General features: G+C 45.2%; 1 protein-coding gene across 1 annotated transcript; it reads left to right on the top strand.

Moving 5' to 3' along the window:
- The first annotated feature begins 3917 nt into the window (after positions 1 to 3917).
- Positions 3918 to 17984, top strand: LOC134479494 (uncharacterized). The gene is made up of 2 exons (XM_063262807.1): positions 3918 to 6127; positions 16856 to 17984. The coding sequence occupies exon 1, from the start codon at positions 4555 to 4557 to the stop codon at positions 5251 to 5253; it is 699 nt and encodes a 232-aa protein (XP_063118877.1). The 5' UTR covers positions 3918 to 4554; the 3' UTR covers positions 5254 to 6127; positions 16856 to 17984.
- Positions 17985 to 18210: the final 226 nt, after the last annotated feature.

The raw sequence follows: 18210 nt of genomic DNA, 5'->3' as shown, positions 1-18210 counted from the left end.
TGATCATCATTCCTTGAACAATTTAAAAAGGTAAATCAGAGAAACCCGTTAATACAACATTAATAGATTAACAAGATCAATTTCTCCCAAAAGTTTTCTTTGCTATTTGTTAATGTAGGGAATGATCAATTGTTTTATACACTGCTGAGAGCCTCATCATTTACCCTGCAACTTGGTGTTCTATTGCCTATAATATACTCATGAAAGAGCCTTGCTAGACATTTCATCGTTTCTTGCTCTCATATATTGAAGAACAAGTAAAAGTGCTTCTTCGTACCAGAGATGGAATTTCCACTCATGGTTTTGTCTGGGTGTTAGGTTTTTATTGTTTTCTTTGCCTTGTTTTTGAGATAGGGTTTCCTGTATTCTATCCTGGTCTTGAACTTGGTATATAGCCAAGGAAGATCTTGAACACCTGAGCCCTTTGCCTCTACCTCCCTCCCAAATGCTGGGGCTACAGACCTGTATCACCACACCAGGTTTGAATGTCAGCTTACTTTTCCCTCTCCCACCTCCACTCCCTCTCACCCCACTTTTTAAGTTTTTTGTGTAGGCCAGCCTGACCTCGAACTTGATACAACTGAACTCCTGATTGATCTGCCTGTCTTTTTGAGTGTCGGGATTACAGGTGTGTGCTCCCATGCCTATTCTTGAGAGGTAGTTTTTTAAATTGCCATGTTAGTTCATATTCCAATGCTTAGTAGATGAAGGCTAATCTCCTTCTGGCACATGTAGACTGCACTTGATGACTTACTTCTAATATATAGAACACAGTGTACAGGCCAGACACTTGGAGACTCAATCATACAAAATCACCGTGGCCTCTCTCTCAGCTGTTTTCTTGGATTTGTCCTTCCAGGGAGGCCTGATGCCATTCCATACCATCAGAGACCCTGGGGGTGAGGAAGTAACACCTCTTCGTTGTAGCCTCCCAAGTGAGCCCAGTCCACTTGAGGATGACTCACCTCAGCCCATAAAGACCCTAGCAGGGATATCAGACATAACTGCTTTGGCCAATATCCAACAGCTCAGATTCTTAGTCCAGTATGAGCCGTTGGATATTGTTCAAAGTGCTGTGTTTGGGGAGGGGGAGTAATCTGTTCCACCACAATAGATAACTAATATGCCACAATTCCTCATTATGATAACTAGTAAGCCACCATTCCTCAGCATCATCTGAGCCATAAAGAACATTGATACTTAACACACTCAACAGGATTCTTCACACCGGGGTCTGCAAGATTTCCTCTCACTGGCCATATCCAAGCAAGCTCTAGTGCAGATGTATAGATGGAAGATAAAAATGACAACAGACTTGCCTCCTGGAAGACCACAGATGAAAGATAGCAATTTGAGAGATACTAAAATATGGGGTGTGGGGGTGGGGGATCAGGGTATGTGCACCGCAGGACCCATGAGCTACATTTATTTTAAGTTCTGTTCAATTCCTACCTCGTTTCTTCTGTTAAGACCATCATCTTGTCCATCTCAGGACAAGCCTAATGTTTACAGAGGTGACTGTGTTGACATTCTCCATGTCCCATGGCGGAAACGGTGCCTTAACTTTCACATTTCCCATCTGTAGCAGCTCTGAGTAGGTGTCAAGCGGGATGCTCTTTGTCTGGACAAGAAATTGCTTCTGGTGGTTGCTGAGGGATTCTATGCTAGTGGAATTTGGTACTTTAATAAAGGTATGTCTGTCCTTGGAAAGTTGAGAGTATTCCAATGCCATAAAATATTCTGTATCCTGAATTTATTATCAGAATATTAGAAAAATGCATACTTAAGAAGAAAAGCAAACAGTGCTTACTGGCTCATGAAGTAAGCTTCCCATGTGCATACCAGAGTGAATTTTAAAGGGGGGGGCGGGGTTCCCAGCCAAAGGAAATAGAAGACCAGGCAAAACCATGTAGGTGTTCTTCAATCCTCCTCCTCTAGATGACAAACCATGTAGAGTAGATTTTTGTAAACTGTTTTGCAAATGTAAAGATCAATGCTATCTATCTACTGCCTCCATGCCTTCACCATGGCATGTCCTTCCTTGCCCCTCGCCCTTCCCAGCACCTGACTTGCCATCCTTTTTCTTAGTCTGGCCCCCAGTCTAGAAATAGAAAGTTGATGTTTAATAGCGCCATGAAGAGAACTCAGGGATAATTAAACCAACACTCCTTGTAATTTTGCTCCTCAACATTATTTGAGTGGTTTGTTCTAGTTCCTTCCCTGAAGGAAAGCAGCTTTTCTGCTCTGACCTCTGACATCCTGTTATCTATTTTTTATATGTCACCTTTGCCCCTTCCCCTTCAGAGGCTTTGAGTCCCAACAGAACCTGGTTGATCTCACAAGTCCTTTCCTTCTGAGCGAGCGTCTCTGAGGTGTCCCTGCCAATTTAGCAGGTACCTGTTTGTTAAGACAGGGTCTCACTGCACAACTCTGGTCTGCCTAGAGCTCACTCTGTAGACCAGGCTGGCATAAATCTCACCAATATCTTCCCACCTCTTCCTCCCAAGGCACGTGCTGGGATTAAAGGCACATGCCAGGTCCATCCAATTTAGCAAGTACTTGAACAGTAATGTTGCTAGAGGATCCATGCTAGATGCTGAAGGTTATGAGAAAATACAGAAAAGACATGGTCATGTTGTCTGTGAGTTAGGAGAATGGACAGAAAGTGAGGTCACTTTCAAACCCTATATGTTCTCTTACCCGCTCTACCTCTCTCCCTTAAGGCCTCTCTTTTTTCTTGTAGGTCCCTCTCTAGGTTCCTGTGTTTGTACATACTCATGCTCACATAAACACAATATATAAAAAATACTATCTAGATTCCTCTTAAAGGAGAGGAACCATGCAGTGTTTGTCTTTCTGGCTCTAGTTTATCTGACTTAATATATTTTCCAGGTCTATTCTCCTGCAGGTTTTATTTATCTTTACTAGTCAATAAAATTCTATCATACACACAGTGTGTACATATACATTATATATACATATATGTGTGCATATACATATATATCACATTTCCTTATGCAGTTCATGACTTGATAAAGACAGACTCTGGTTCCAAGTCCATGCTAATATGAATAGAGTATCCGTGAAGTTGGATAAACCAGTGTCTCTATATGGAGACCTTCTGATATATATGCCCAGTAGTGGTATGGCTGGGTCACATGGTGGTAATACTTTTAGTCTCTTGCAAAACCTCCACAGTGACTTCCATACTGGTTGCACACTCCACCAGTAAAGATGGGTGCTTCTCTTCACACACCCTTTCTAGCGCCTGACATGGGTGAGAAAAGCATCTCAAAGCAGTTTCAACTCGCATTTCCTTATAGCTAAGGATGTTGAACATTTTTAAAATGTATTGGCCATTACCGTTTATCCCTTTGAGAACTCTCTGTTTAGTTTCCTAGCTGACTTTTTAAAATTGGGTTGCTTGTTTTCTTTTTCTTCAGGTTTTGTTGTTGATTTCAAGTTCTTTGTGTATAGTAGATACTAATCCTCTGTCAGACCTACAGTTAGCAAAAATTTCCTCCCATCTGAAAGCTGACTCTTGACTTTATTAACTGTTTCCTTCACCGTGCAAAAGGTTTTGAATCCCTAAGGTCACTCTGTTGGGCCTTGATTCCTAAACAAGCTGAGTTTGCTCAGCGAGCTATCATCTTTACAGAAGTGCTCTACTTTTTCATCTAGCTACCGGTTTCAGAGTCCTAGAACTTATGCCGAGGTCCTTGACCAATTCGAAGTTGATATTTATGTGGGATAAGAGATAAGGGTCTGTTCTTGTTCATCTTCAGACAGACATCCAGTTTTCCCATCATCATTTATTGAAGATGTCATCTTTTTTATAGTGAGTATTATTGGCTTAGTAAAAAAAAAAAAAAATCAGGCAACTGTAGTTTTATGGTCTAAGGCACGGTCCTCTGCTCTATTCAACTGATCAACGTATTTTTGTGCCAGTACTATGCTGCTCTGTTACTATGGCTCTGTCACATGGCTTGGAATCAGGTATGGTGATAACCCCTGCCTTATTTTTACCCTCATTAGGATTGTTTCGATTTCCCAAGGTCTTCTTCCAAAAAAATCATTAAGTTTTTTTCAACTGTTCTGTGGAAAATGGAGTTGCAGCTTTGATGAGGGTGTGTGCATTAGTCTATACATTGTTTCTGAAACAGAGGCATTTCCCCAGTATTGATTTGTTCGGTCAGCACCTGGTGCCTCCTTCAGTTTCTCCAGAGTGTAGTAAGGTTTTCAACTGCAGGGGTATTTTACTTCCTTGCTCAAGTTTATTCCATGGAACTTCAGTTTTGTTCATTTGTTTCTGGGGAGTTGTGAATGGAACCATTTTTCTAATGTCTCCTATAGCATGCTTTTTATTAGTATAGAGGGAGCTACTGGCCTCTCTGTGCTCATTTTGATCCTACCTCTTTTACATTGAGTCTCCAGGGTCTTTTATGAAAACACTCATACCATCTTCAAACAGGGGGTCTTGGACTTCTTTTCTCAATTCATATTGCTATTATTTGCTCCTTTTGTCCTATTGCTCTAGCCAAGGCTTCTAGATCTATGTTGAATGTGGGCCTGTGTATTGGAGGCTTTCCACAGAGATCTCTGGCTGGGCCAGGTTCGAGGGTTCAGGCAAAAGGGAGGGGAAATTGCCTCTGCCGCCTCTGCCACCTCTGCCGCCTCTGCCGCCTCTGCCGCCTCTGCCGCCTCTGCCGCCTCTGCCGCCTCTGCCGCCTCTGCCGCCTCTGCCGCCTCTGCCGCCTCTGCCGCCTCTGCCTCCTCTGCCGCCTCTGCCGCCTCTGCCGCCTCTGCCTCCTCTGCCGCCTCTGCCGCCTCTGCCGCCTCTGCCGCCTCTGCCGCCTCTGCCGCCTCTGCCGCCTCTGCCGCCTCTGCCTCCTCTGCCGCCTCTGCCGCCTCTGCCGCCTCTGCCTCCTCTGCCGCCTCTGCCGCCTCTGCCGCCTCTGCCGCCTCTGCCGCCTCTGCCTCCTCTGCCGCCTCTGCCGCCTCTGCCTCCTCTGCCGCCTCTGCCGCCTCTGCCGCCTCTGCCGCCTCCACCGTTGGTGCTGCTCCATCTCTGTCGCTGCTACTGCGGCTTCAGTTGCTCCAAGACAGGCAGGGCTGAGCCAGCAGGAGGATGACGAGCCAGAGCAGGGTACAGGGGAGCTTCTGGTGTTGATTTCCGATTTCAGGAGAGTGGATCTCTTCCCCAAGCGGCAGCATTACAGCTCTTGTGACGGAAACTCTCTGATGACAGAATGATTCTTGCACACCTTTGCTCCTTCTGGATAGGATTCTTATATACAGTTTTGGGGTGGGTACTTCCTATTGGTTTGGTCTGAGAGCTCGGGGATACCTTATCTACATGTGGGAGGGTTTGGGGTGCTGCTCCTACATGTCTGATGGTCACAAACCTCTCTACAGGAGGCTGTGGGGGCGGGGGCTGTAGCTAAATGACAGGAGTCTGGTTTCCTGGGAGTTTAGGGAAACACCTACCATCCCTTAGGGTCACTGTGGTTTCAAACCTCAACTCAACCAGGAACCAAGTTACCTTTCGCAGCCCTCCACCCAACATTGAATAAGAATGGAGAAATCAGAGAGAAAACAGGAGAAATGGGAGGTCTGTAGTGCAATGCAAGTTGCTGGACAGTTTCTCAGCCTTGTGTGTAGTCTAACACCAGTTGCTCTGAATTTCCCAGGAGTACAGTTTATAGAATCCCAACTCCGGAGCATTCTTCCTATTCAATTTAGTGCCCATTCATGCAGCCCAATTCCTCCTGCACTCTGCCTGATTTGCTATCGTGCTCTTAGACCATGTGGTGACATGATCTGCCCTCCCAGGCCTGTGTAGCATGGCTGGATCTCTAGGCCGGTCAACCAGCACATGCTCCTGGAAGTGCGTCTTCTTTGAGTGAACCATCTTTGCTTCTGCTGCAGCTACGATGTCCCAGCTCCGTGGACTGTTTGATACACAAGAACCTGAACTCCCTGTGCGTGCCCGCCAAACTCTGGTATCCGCTGACATCTCTACCTTCACAGGGCTCAGTTACTACTAACGGGAAACAAGCCATAAGAATAAGAGGAAAGGAAGGCTGAAAGCATGGCTGGTCCTACAAGACACCGTGCCAAATCCTGGGTGAGTTTCATGTGGCTTCTTCTTCTTTTTTTTTTTTTATTAACTTGAGTATTTCTTATTTACATTTCGAGTGTTATTCCCTTTCCCAGTTTCTGGGCCAACATCCCCCTAGCCCCTCCCCCTTCCCTTCTTTATGGGTGTTCCCCTCCCCATCCTCCCCCCATTGCCGCCCTCCCCCCAACAATCTAGTTCACTGGGGGTTCAGTCTTAGCAGGACCCAGGGCTTCCCCTTCCACTGGTGCTCTTACTAGGATATTCATTGCTACCTATGGGGTCAGAGTCCAGGGTCAGTCCATGTATAGACTTTAGGTAGTGGCTTAGTCCCTGGAAGCTCTGGTTGCTTGGCATTGTTGTACATATGGGGTCTCGAGCCCCTTCAAGCTTTCCAGTTCTTTCTCTGATTCCTTCAACGGGGGTCCCGTTCTCAGTTCAGTGGTTTGCTGCTGGCATTCGCCTCTGTATTTGCTATATTCTGGCTTTGTCTCTTGGGAGAGATCTACATCCGGCTCCTGTCGGTCTGCACTTCTTTGCTTCATCCATCTTGTCTAATTGGATGGCTGTATATGTATGGGCCACATGTGGGGCAGGCTCTGAATGGGTGTTCCTTCTGTGTCTGTTTTAATCTTTGCCTCTCTATTCCCTGCCAAGGGTATTCTTGTTCCCCTTTTAAAGAAGGAGTGAAGCATTCACATTTTGATCATCCGTCTTGAGTTTTATTTGTTCTAGGCATCTAGGGTAATTCAAGCATTTGGGCTAATAGCCATTTATCAATGAGTGCATACCATGTGTGTTTTTCTGTGATTGGGTTAGCTCACTCAAGATGATATTTTCCAGTTCCAACCATTTGCTTATGAATTTCATAAAGTCATTGTTTTTGATAGCTGAGTAATATTCCATTGTGTAGATGTACCACATTTTCTGTATCCATTCCTCTGTTGAAGGGCATCTGGGTTCTTTCCAGCTTCTGGCTATTATAAATAAGGCTGCTATGAACATAGTGGAGCTATGTGGCTTCTTCTTAAGCCTGCTTGCTCGAATGTGTTCTCTGTAGATACTACAATATTGGTCTCACACCCAGACTTAATAGATTTCTGTTACTTTCCCTCTTTTAATTATTAAGTCCATGCTTGTCGTCGAAAAAGATGTTCGAGTCTTTCTCTTTTTATTATCTTTTAAGTTATTCTGCCAAAACTAGCAGTGGGAGAGAAGAGGGACTTCTCTGGTACTTTCATTTAGAATGACCACCCCGGGGAGTTAGATTTCCTGGCAGGAAGCTGCATGTCACCTCACTTGGCCCACAGCCCTTGTCTGTCTCCACCCTCAGCCACACCTCTCTACCGACAACCTAAACAACAGTCTGAGCTTGTCTGTCTTGCTACCTCTAAACCAGACGTTACATTTCCTCAAGGTCACATGGATTTCTTAGATTCACAGTTTTTTGTTGCCTCCCAGAGTCTTAAGCGTAGTCAAGAGTGGCTCTGAAATAAATTTTGTTCAGTATTGGCCATATGTAAGTGTAAAGGGATGAAATAATCCCCATTATTTGTGAAAAGCATGTTAGTGGCAAACACTGTGAGGAATATCTGAGATGAAAACTTTCCTTGGTTGACAACCAACCAATGGAAGCTCTTCTGTCTTCCTCACTGAAAGAGCCAGGAATCTGCCCAGGCACCTTCCAGTGGCCGCATCCTTCAGAGGAGGCTGGAGATGGGTCTTAATTAAACAATCCGAGCATCTTAGGGTTTTATGTGAAGAGATTCCATGACCAAGGCAACTCTTATTAAGGACAACATTTAATTGGGGATGGCTTACAGTTTCAGAGGTCCAGTCTATTACCATCATGGTAGGAAGCATGACAATGTGCAGGCAGTCATGGTGCTGGAGAAAGAGCTCAGAGTTTTGCATCTTTTATCCAACTGCAGCCAGAAGAGACTGTCTCTTCTGCACTGGGCAGAGTTTGAGCATTAGGAGCCCTCAAAACTTGCCTACACAGTGACGCACTTCTTCCAACAAGGCCACACTTACTAATCGTAGCATTTCCCACGAGCCAAACATATTCAAACCACCACACCAAGAGAGCCACATTCCTCTGGGGAAATGCAGCATTTGGATTTGGTCACTGATTTGAGACAGCATACAGTTGCCTCTGGACTTGGCCCACAAGGGAACTAAAGATACAAGGAAAGCCTGGCACCCCTCCAGGCATTTTGTGTCTGCACCTTGGCTGAGGGTGCCAAAATACAACATTATCCTTTACCTTTTTGTTTAACTCACACCATATTCCATAAACAGCAAATCTCATGGATGGGCAAAGGCGCACAGATCACCAAGTGCACAGTTTTTGGCACCTTGAAGGACTGGGGCAGAGACAATGATGGCTTAATGAAGTACAGCTAGAGCCCTGTTTTGTCCAGAACTGCTTAATTGTGCAGAATCCTTGCCCCCTACTAAACTTAAACCTAATGACAGTATCTTGAAGATGCAATTGGGAATAACTAGACTCTTTATTTATTTTCCTATGTTACCCTCTGAAGAAACCCCCTCCCTGTGCTTTTCTTCACAACATGTCTTTAACTGTCCCATGGAGGTTGTCGTCTGAGCAAAGCCTGTGGAGCATCCAGAACCCAGCTTCACCTTAAAAGCCATGGCAACCATGCAAGAATTCACTCTTTATCCCTGTGACATAAGAAGCGGCTTTTTGGATGTAATCATGAAGTTTTATCTTTTCTTTTTCACTGCTGAAAATGCAGGTTTTTTTCCTTGCTACCGTTTGAAGATTCTCTCTTCAAACGAGTTAAAATGCCTTACTGGCACGGTGTTAAGAGGTGGGTCCCTTGAGAAGTACTTTGGTCACAAGGGTTTGACCTCACAAATTTATCCCCTCCAATAAATAACGGAATGGGCTTCTGCTCTGATGCATCCAGTGCTCCTGTGGGCCTACCTTGCTCCCTTGCTGTTCATGTAGAGACTCAGCAGGAGCCTTCACCAGGTGCTGACATCACACTCCTGACCTCAATGCCTAGAACCCTGAGCCAAACAAATTTCTATTCTTTATGGATGAGCCAGTTCGTAGTGTTCCCTAGCAAACGGACTGGAAGGCCTTCCGTTTTCTGGCAGGGCACTGTCCTCTGTGAAATGGCAAAGGTACAGCTGCCACTTAGCAACTATGACACTGTGACTGCTAAGTCTTTGGGGACCACTGAACGCAATGCATCCTCATCTCTCAGCCTTCGACTCAGGCTGCCAATAAATCCTGAACATTCAGAGCTCTCCTGGGATATAGGCGTCTTTACCATGGGCCACCATCTGTTGGGTTTTCTGTCAGCAGCAGCAGGAAGCAAAGCTTCCTATCTGACAGGAAATAGACATGATATTAGATGGGTTTTTCCGCTTCTGCTTTCTGGCCCTTTGCTCTTCTCCCAGTCCTCCGGGCCTCTCCACAGCTCTGGGCAGGTTCAACTCTTTTAGATACCTTGTCAGCCTTGAAAAGCCGGATCGGTTGACACCAGAGAACAATGGATGTATCCGCGTAGATGCTGTTTCACTTACCTCGTTCTATTTGAGAGTGGAACAAACAGTGTGTCGTGACTTCTAATCTTAGTCCCAAAGACTTAAATCTGACCTCTTCCTCAGAGTGTTTACCAGTGATTTTACTTTTCTGAAGAAGATATCTTATAGTCACCTTACTTTAGGAAAGTATTTGATTTCTCAAAGTGTCAACTTCCTCAGTTGTCACATGATACAGGAACCATCTCTGCTGTCACCGTGAGGATGACATGAAACTTGTCCTCAAATTCTGCTGCAGGGCCGTGTTCCTTGTCAGAGCTCTTGCTGGCCACTCTCTCTAGGCACTCATTTTATAAGAATTGCCAGTGCTTTCAATAATGCCTCAGTTTGGCTAAATTTTCTTTAACACTGACCTTGAAGTCCACTCTACCCAAACAGTTGGCTCCATTATTTTTTTATTTATTTTTAGTTTTTTTATGCAATGTTTTTTATCGTTTTTCCTTTCTCCAGCTCCTTCCAGATCCTCCCCACCTTTCTACCCACCCAACTTCATGCTCATGCTTGCTAAATGCTGCCCCCGCAAACCCTGATGATCAAAACAAACAAACCAATAAGAAAAAAAAAAAAAAACCAGCCAAACAAAATGCAGCAAAGATTCCCACAGAAAGAACATGGAGTCAGGCCTGCCCTGGAGTGTGGTTGATATACCCAGTGACACTTCACTGGAGACCACTGGTTTTCCCCTTTTCCCAGTAGGTATCCATTGCAAATCGCTTCTTGGTTAGGGGTGAACCCTGTGTTCACTTCCCATTCTTAGTGCTGGTTTGTCTGGTTTAAACCAGGGCAGCAGGGTTTGTGAGCTACCACAGTCTCTGTGAGGTCATTCCTGTGTCAGTCCTGTTGTGTCTGGATTACACAGTTTCCTTGGAGATATCCACCACCTCTGGCTTTTACACTCTTTCTACTTCCTCTTCTCATAGATCTCTGAGCCTTGAGGGAGGGTTGATGAGGACATCCATCCCATTTAAGGCTGAGTGCTCCAGAGTCTCTCATTATCTGCCCCTGAGCACACTCATCTTATACCTCTTCGTTTCTGCTGTAGTATTTGTCATAGCTCTCCATGCAACATGGCTTCTGACCAAGGGACTCACAGCCAAAGAATAGGCAACAGGCCCATGCTATGGAATTCCCTTACTCTGACCGCCCCCAGCCCCCTCCACCACCACCACCATCTGGGAGCATCTGGCCTGGTAGAATGGTGAAATGGCCTATTAAAGACACATTTACAATGCCAGCTTGGGACAGTGGCATGGAGAGCTGGGGCAGGGTCTCCGTAAACTGCACATGCTTTAGATTGGCATTCAGTATGTGACAGTTTCTCCATAGCCAGCACTCATGAGCTTCACTTGGGTGAAGATGGAACTGGGTCCTCTCCCCATCACCAAGAGTAACCGACTAACAGAAGCTTTTATTCCTGTCCTTGTGACCTTCACTCTTCTGGCCTACAAGTTTTATCTCCAGAAGAAGGAAAGCTTCTTCCGGGAGTCACAACAAGCAGTCAACTGGAAGATAAGACTTTGCCTTTGGGGGGCTCCTGATGCCCTTGATCAATAGGAATAACATTGTTAGGGAGGTGGTTGGGCTGGTCTGGTGCTGCTGTGTATTCAAACACTAAATTCTGAACCCCAAGATCTGGTTGTCCCCAGGCAAGTGAATTCTCAAGTACACTACTGGCCTTTGTTATATAAACCATGCTCCACAACTTAAAGCTATTGGTTAATAAAAGGCTAGAGCCTATGATGGGGCTGTAGACAGAGAAAGGAAGGACTTGAGAATCAAGTGAGGAGTCTCAAGAGAGACAGACGGCAGAAGACAGAGAGAGGAGGAGTCTGACATGAGGCCTAATGGATCATAAGCACGTGGCCATGTGGCCAGGAGAAGTGGACCCTGAGGACAGGCTGATGGAATGGAAACAGTTAGGGCAAGACTTAAACAGCAAGTAACACGGGCCTATGGATTGGATGTAAATTAGACCAGGTCAGGACCTGCCTGATCTATGCTTACAGCTTGTCAAATAAAATACCAGGCGCACACGTGTGTGTGTGTGTGTGTGTGTGTGTGTGTGTGTGTGTGTGTGTGAGAGAGAGAGAGAGAGAGAGAGAGAGAGAGAGAGAGAGAGAGAGAGAGGGAGAGAGAGAGGGAGAGAGAGAGGGAGAGAGAAGGAGAGAGGGAGAGAGAGGGAGAGAGAGGCGGGGGAAAGAGAGAGGGAGAGAGAGACAGAGGGAGAGAGAGGGAGAGAGGGAGAGAGAGAGGGAGAAAAGAGAGAAAGAGAGGGAGAGAGACAGGGAGAGAGAGACAGGGAGAGAGAGAGAGAGGGAGAGAGAGAGGGAGAGAGAAGGAGAGAGGGAGAGAGAGGGAGAGAGAGAGGGAGAGAGAAGGAGAGAGGGAGAGAGAGGGAGAGAGAGGGAGAGAGGGAGAGAGAGAGGGAGAGAGAAGGAGAGAGGGAGAGAGAGAGAGAGAGAGAGGGAGAGAGAGAGAGAAAGAGAGAGAGAGGGAGAGGGAGAGAGAGGGAGAGAGGGAGAGAGGGAGAGAGAGAGAGGGAGAGAGAGAGAGAAAGAGAGAGAGAGGGAGAGGGAGAGAGGGAGAGAGGGAGAGAGAGAGAGAGAGAGAGAGAGAGAGATTTATAAGGGTTAGCTACAATATATAATTCTTTTACAGGGAAGGGTCACTCATCCAGACACCAGGAGGAAGTTGGATTGCTTTTCCACATAGAGGGAATGTAGAGTGTGTCTGAAGTGTAGGATATCCTTTAAGACATCTCTTAGTCTTACCATGTCCTATGATTAAAATCAATAAGAAACTACAATAACCCCTTGGGCAGGATGATATTTTTCTTATCAAGAATGGACCATCCATTTAGGTAAAGAGCCAAGACCTTCTGAGGTGCTTGGTGAGGGTAGAGAAACTATGGAACAAGTAGTGAAGAATGTAGTTTTAAGTAACAGTTAAGGCCACCTGACCAGATGCTGCACTAATGAGAATTGTATGAGTGCTTGTGCTTTGTTTTGTAAAGAATATGTGTGGTATCCCCACTCATCTCACTGCTCTCTCTCTCTCTCTCTCTCTCTCTCTCTCTCTCTCTCTCTCTCTCTCTCTCTCTCTTTCTCTGTGCTCTACTCAAAGAGTGAGGAGGGTAAGTAAGCAGGTGTCTATGCAATGCCGTGTACAAAGCAGAGAGAAGCGCCCTCTACTGGAGGGGTGGAAAATTGCATGGTAACAGACCTGGTTCTTTGGCAGTATATTAGATGCTGACTGAAGTCCATGGAACTTCTGATTCAGCAAACTCCCTGTGGTGGCTTGAATAAGAATGGCCCCCATAGGATTATATATCTGAATGTTTAGTCATCAGAGTAGCACTATTTGAGAAGGGATTAGAAGGTGTGGCCCTGTTGGAATAGGAAGTGTATCACTGGAAGAGGACTTTGAGGTTTCAAACTAATCCCAAAGTCTCTCTTCCCGATGCCCGTGGATCTGAATGCAGAACTCTCAGCTACTTCTCTAGTGCCGTGTCTTCCTGTGTGCCACCATGCCCCCGCCATGATCAGAATGAACTAAACCTCTGAAACTGACGGCCCCAATTAAATACTTTCATTTATAAGAGTTGCCATGGCCATGGTCTCTTTACAACAATACAACATTGACTAAGGCATTCCCCTTCTTATTACTGGTGTAAGAAGCTGCTTAGGGCTACCAAATAGGTCTGAGCTTCCAGAAGTCATTATTTGTGCTTCATAGGAGACAAGCGAGGCTTTTAGGGAAGGGGTGCTCAAGGCAGGGTTTCTTTGTGTAGCCCTGGCTGTCCTGGAACTTGCTCTGTAGACTAAGCTGGCATGGAACCCACAGAAATCTGCCTGCCTCTGCCCTCCCCACCCCACAAGCTCTGGGATTAAAGGTGTGCGCCACCACCATCTGGCTCTGTCTGGTTGACCTTTTTGAAAACACTAACCTGTGTGCTATCCAAACCAAACATGCAACACTTATGTCAAAAGATACCCAGGAGCACTCTGCATACATGGAGAACATATTTTCTCCTTTTTTTCTAAATACATTTTTATGTGTATGCATATTTTCCCAGCATGTATGTCTGTACGCTACATGTGTGTCTTGTGCTCACAGAGGTCAGAAGAGAGTCCTGGATGCCTTGATACTGGAGTTATGTGACTGTGAACCCCCATGTGGGTGTTGGGAATCTAACCAGGGTCCTCTGCAAGAGTAACAACTGTTCTAAACGGCTGAGCCATCTCTCCAGACCAATGGAGGACATTCTGAAGAGTCCACTATCTGGAAAACATTTTCAATCTCAGAAAAACAAACGAACAAACAAACAAACATTCCTCTTCTTCATGTCATTGGAATTTCAGAATGTTAGATTTTTTTCTCACAGAGTCAAAATATAACTAAGTATAAGATTGTGGGTAAAATAAAAACAGGATAGAAATCAAATATCAGTTTTTTTTTTCATTTGTCTGTAAAGTTTAATTAAATGTGGGCTATAAACCATAAAGTTAAAATGTCTCAGTGAGTAAGTTTCAACATTGTAACTTCGTAATGGCTCTAAATACACTTGTTAAAATGTATCTAGAAAAAAATACATTTGTGCATATGTATACTTACACCACACAGATTTTGTCCTGTCTTTCTTCACTTTTCTACCAGGTAATATAACATTGAGGTAATATCAAAAGTTTAATATTTTAAAATCTATTTCATAGTGAGAATTCTGGAATTTTAGTTTCTTTTAAAAAGCACAGAAATATTGTAAGAATATGTTTTTGTTTTAATACGGGGCTGCTTGAGATTGTCCACGGCCGCTGACTAGATTCACCCTGTGCTCTAACAGGAGCAAGATTCTGTCAGCTGCAGAAACTACGTGATTGTGTGAAATTTGGAATTCTGGGAACTTTTCAGAGGGTGTATTAAGTGCTCGAGCCCCCAAGAGGTGTGGATTGTCGGTGAATGGTTGGTTGGTGGCTGGATTGTTGTTGATCAGGTTTAGTTAAGTACTCATGTGCAAAGAAGGAAGGGGAGGAAATTAGATATCCTGAGGGCAAAGATCAAACTGGCCTCAAGGAAGTTGACACCCCCAATCAGCAGGAAGTAGTATGATGATAATGTTGCCCCCTTTCTGACCCCTGATGTTATCCAGGGATCTCTTTCCTTTCCCCTCCATCCTTTTACTCTCTTATCTAGTGTTAGGGGGCAGAAAGGGTGGAAGAAAGAAGACCCCACAGAGTGGCAAAAGATAAGCTACACTATTTTATTATATAAAAGTTATAGGTATTAAAAGGCTAACCATCGTTCTAGTTTGCTTTCTGTTGTTGTGATAAACACCATGACCAAAAGCAAGCTGAGGAGGAAGGGGGGTACTTGACACTACAGCTCACACAGTCCATCGGAAAGGGAGGTCAGGGCATGAACTCAAGGCAGGATCTGAAGCAGAGGCCTTGGAGGAATGCTGCTTACTGGCTTGTTCTCCAGGATCACATTCAGTCACCTCAGTCAACCTCCCAGGACCATTCATGTCCAAGGTGGCATCGCCTATGATGAACTGCCCTGTCCTCCTTCAATCATTAATCAAGAAAATACTTATAGGCTAGCCTGGTGGAGTCAACTCCTCAATGGATGCTCCTTCTCTCTTCTTGTGTCAAATTCCCTAAAAGCTAACCAGCATGGCACTCCCCAGAGGACTTTTACATCAGGAAGAATCGTGCAGTTTGGTTGTAGGGGACAGTTATGCCGCATTAAGCATATTCATAACTGTGAGATGGTTATTGCTCTCTTTGTATGGAATTAAAATAACATAAAGAGGTGTGGCTGAGGTCAGGTTGACAGCTATGACTTGTGATGATTAATCTTTATTGTCAACTCAATTGAATCTAGAACCACATTTAAAAAAAAAAATGTCCCTCCACATGGGACGCAAGAGCATTCCCAGGATGAGTTAACTGAGGGGGAGGGAGGCTCCCTCATGGTGGACTTAGATTTAGAGAAGTCTGAGGAAAGAGGGATGCTGTTTATTGCCCGGCATAAGAAATCTTTGTTGTCCATTTTCAATGGGAGGTGTATTTAGAGCTTCTTTTTTTTGGTTCTTTTTTTCGGAGCTGGGGACCGAACCCAGGGCCTTGCGCTTCCTAGGTAAGCACTCTACCACTGAGCTAAATTCCCAGCCTCTATTTAGAGCTTCTTAACGATTCCCAGGTAAGCAGCAGCACTAAGCCTGTCTTCCCCAGCTAGCATTTGCTTTCCTGGGTATGTTTTAGTTGATTTTAGGCCCCCAAAGTTATAGGCAGTATTGGGAAAGAGAAGAGGCTCTTGAGCCCCAGGAGGATGGGGGAATTGGAATAGGGACTAGACTAGAGGAGTGGGAAGGACTGTGACTCTCTGGAGTACCAGCCTACAGGATGGTAGGGAGAAGTCAGGGACAGACACTGTCAGCACCACCTTACAGAACCAGCTTAGCACATCAGCCATTCTGCGCTTTCTCCAGGCTGATTCTGAGCTTGGGAAGGTTGTGGATGAACTGCTAACTGTCACAACTCTGAATCTCCAGTCTCTCTTACGAAGTGAGGATCGTTGCTTCTCACACTGGTGGGTGTATCTATCTTATCATCGCTGCGGTTGCTGCCTCTGTCCTTTGCAGACTCCCGAACCTAGCTTCCTTCCGTGGCTTTCCAATGTGGGCTGAAGACAAGCACCTCTCCAGGAAGTAGCTACTAGGCTCTCAACCTTCCATAGACGTTGTTGGATACCCAGACTGGGTTGCATAAGTCAATCTAATGAGTCCCCTTGTAAATGGATGTTCATTCAACTGGCTCTGCTCCTCTGGAGAACCCTACATGTGATACGAGAGATCTTCCATTGTGCTTCAGTACTTTAACCATGTGCTCCGTTCTTCTGTGGCACAGAGACATCTGTTGCAATTCTTTCCTGTCCATCTTGACCTTTCCCTCTGGTTGTCACCAGAGTGTTCTCTGTGTGTCCGCCTTCTGCAGCTTGATGGGATTGTATATCACTTTGTCATGATTTTCTTGGTCTCCTCAGAGAGTTTTTAATCTGTGGTTTGATGTTTGTTAATCTCAAAAGGATTTCTCAGTGTTATTTTAAAAACATTTCTTCTCATTAATTCTCTATTCTCTATCTATTGTCTCAATCCTGTCTTAGGGTTTTACTGCTGTGAACAGACACCATGAACAAGACAACTCCTGTAAGGACAACATTTAATTGGGGCTGGCTTACAGGTTCAGAGGTTCAGTCCATTATCATCAAGGCTGGAGCATGACAGCATCCAGGCAGGCATGGTGCAGGAGGAGCTGAGAGTTCTACATCTTCATCTGAAGGCTGCTAGGAGAAGACTGGCTTCCCAGCAGCTAGGAGGAGAGCCTTATAGCCCACCCTCACAGTGACACACTTCCTCCAGAAAGGCCACAGCTCCTAATAGTGCTACTCCCCGGGCCCAGCATATACAAACCACTACATAGACTGACATCATTCTGTAGCCCAGAGTCATGAAATCCTTTCTCCTTTTCTTTTTCTCTTTGTGTTTCATTTCGGGGAGTTTCTGTTGAGCTGTTTTCAAGTTCACTAACTCCCTGTTAAATCTCCTGATGATCTTGTCATAAGTACTCTTTAAACAGTGTGGGTGCTTTGTTTTAGCATTTCCATGAGGTTTTTTTTTTAAAAAAAGGTTTTATCACTTTGATCAAATTACATTCTGATCTTTTCATCAGAAACATTAAACTACTACTCATAATTATTTAAATTTACCTCCTGAGAATCCTGATATTTTTGTCATATCAGAATCTAGTTCAGTTGGTTTCGTTGGCATCTTTCCTTCTGGTCTCTGGCAGTGTTTTTGTTTGAATGTCTGTATGGGGTGTGTGTGTGTGTGTGTGTGTGTGTGTGTGTGTGTGTGTGTGTGTGTGTGTGAAAGAGGTCTTTTTACAGCAAATCCCTTATACAGAGACAAGGATAAATGGTGCGCCCATCTGAAAATGGAACACCAGTTTTTAGTGTTCTTTCTAAGTCTCTGAGGGGAGAACAGGGTCACTGGGTCATAAGGTCTGGGTTTGGGGAGTGACTCCTGCTGTGGCTACCCTCTGAGTCCTTTAACAACTGTGCTCTTGCTGAGGCTGCTTTACCAGAGAGTCTTCCAGTGCCTGCTTGACTGTTGGCTGTCAGTGTTATCTTGCTCAGTCCTCAGAGTGTCTTCGCATGTTCCTCCATACCATTGTCCCTGTCACACAAAACTGGTCATGAGACTGAGAGGTCTCATTTCCTAGTTAAACCTCAGACTTCATTAGGCACAGTACAGTGATGTTGGGTTTAAGTCAGGGGCGGCGGGGGCTGGGGGGTAGGTGAAAACATTATAGTATCCTTGCTCCCCACCTCCACTCAGCCTAGGTACAATGTACTCCTTCTTTTCCCTAGGCCCAGAGCCACAGTTGGCTCACAGCAGAGCATGGGGCAGTAGTGTGCTGCCTTGTGCTGGCTTCTGTCTTCCTTTCACAGGTCTTGCT

This window comes from Rattus norvegicus, chromosome 6 (genome assembly GCF_036323735.1).
Source record: "Rattus norvegicus strain BN/NHsdMcwi chromosome 6, GRCr8, whole genome shotgun sequence".
In the NCBI taxonomy this organism is placed as follows: Eukaryota; Metazoa; Chordata; class Mammalia; order Rodentia; family Muridae; genus Rattus; species Rattus norvegicus.
This window is presented reverse-complemented; position numbering and strand designations above follow the sequence as displayed.

What these genes read in the sequence shown, in the direction of transcription:
- LOC134479494 (XM_063262807.1), top strand. Translation starts at nt 4,555, where the DNA reads ATGTTGAATGTGGGCCTGTGTATTGGAGGCTTTCCACAGAGATCTCTG.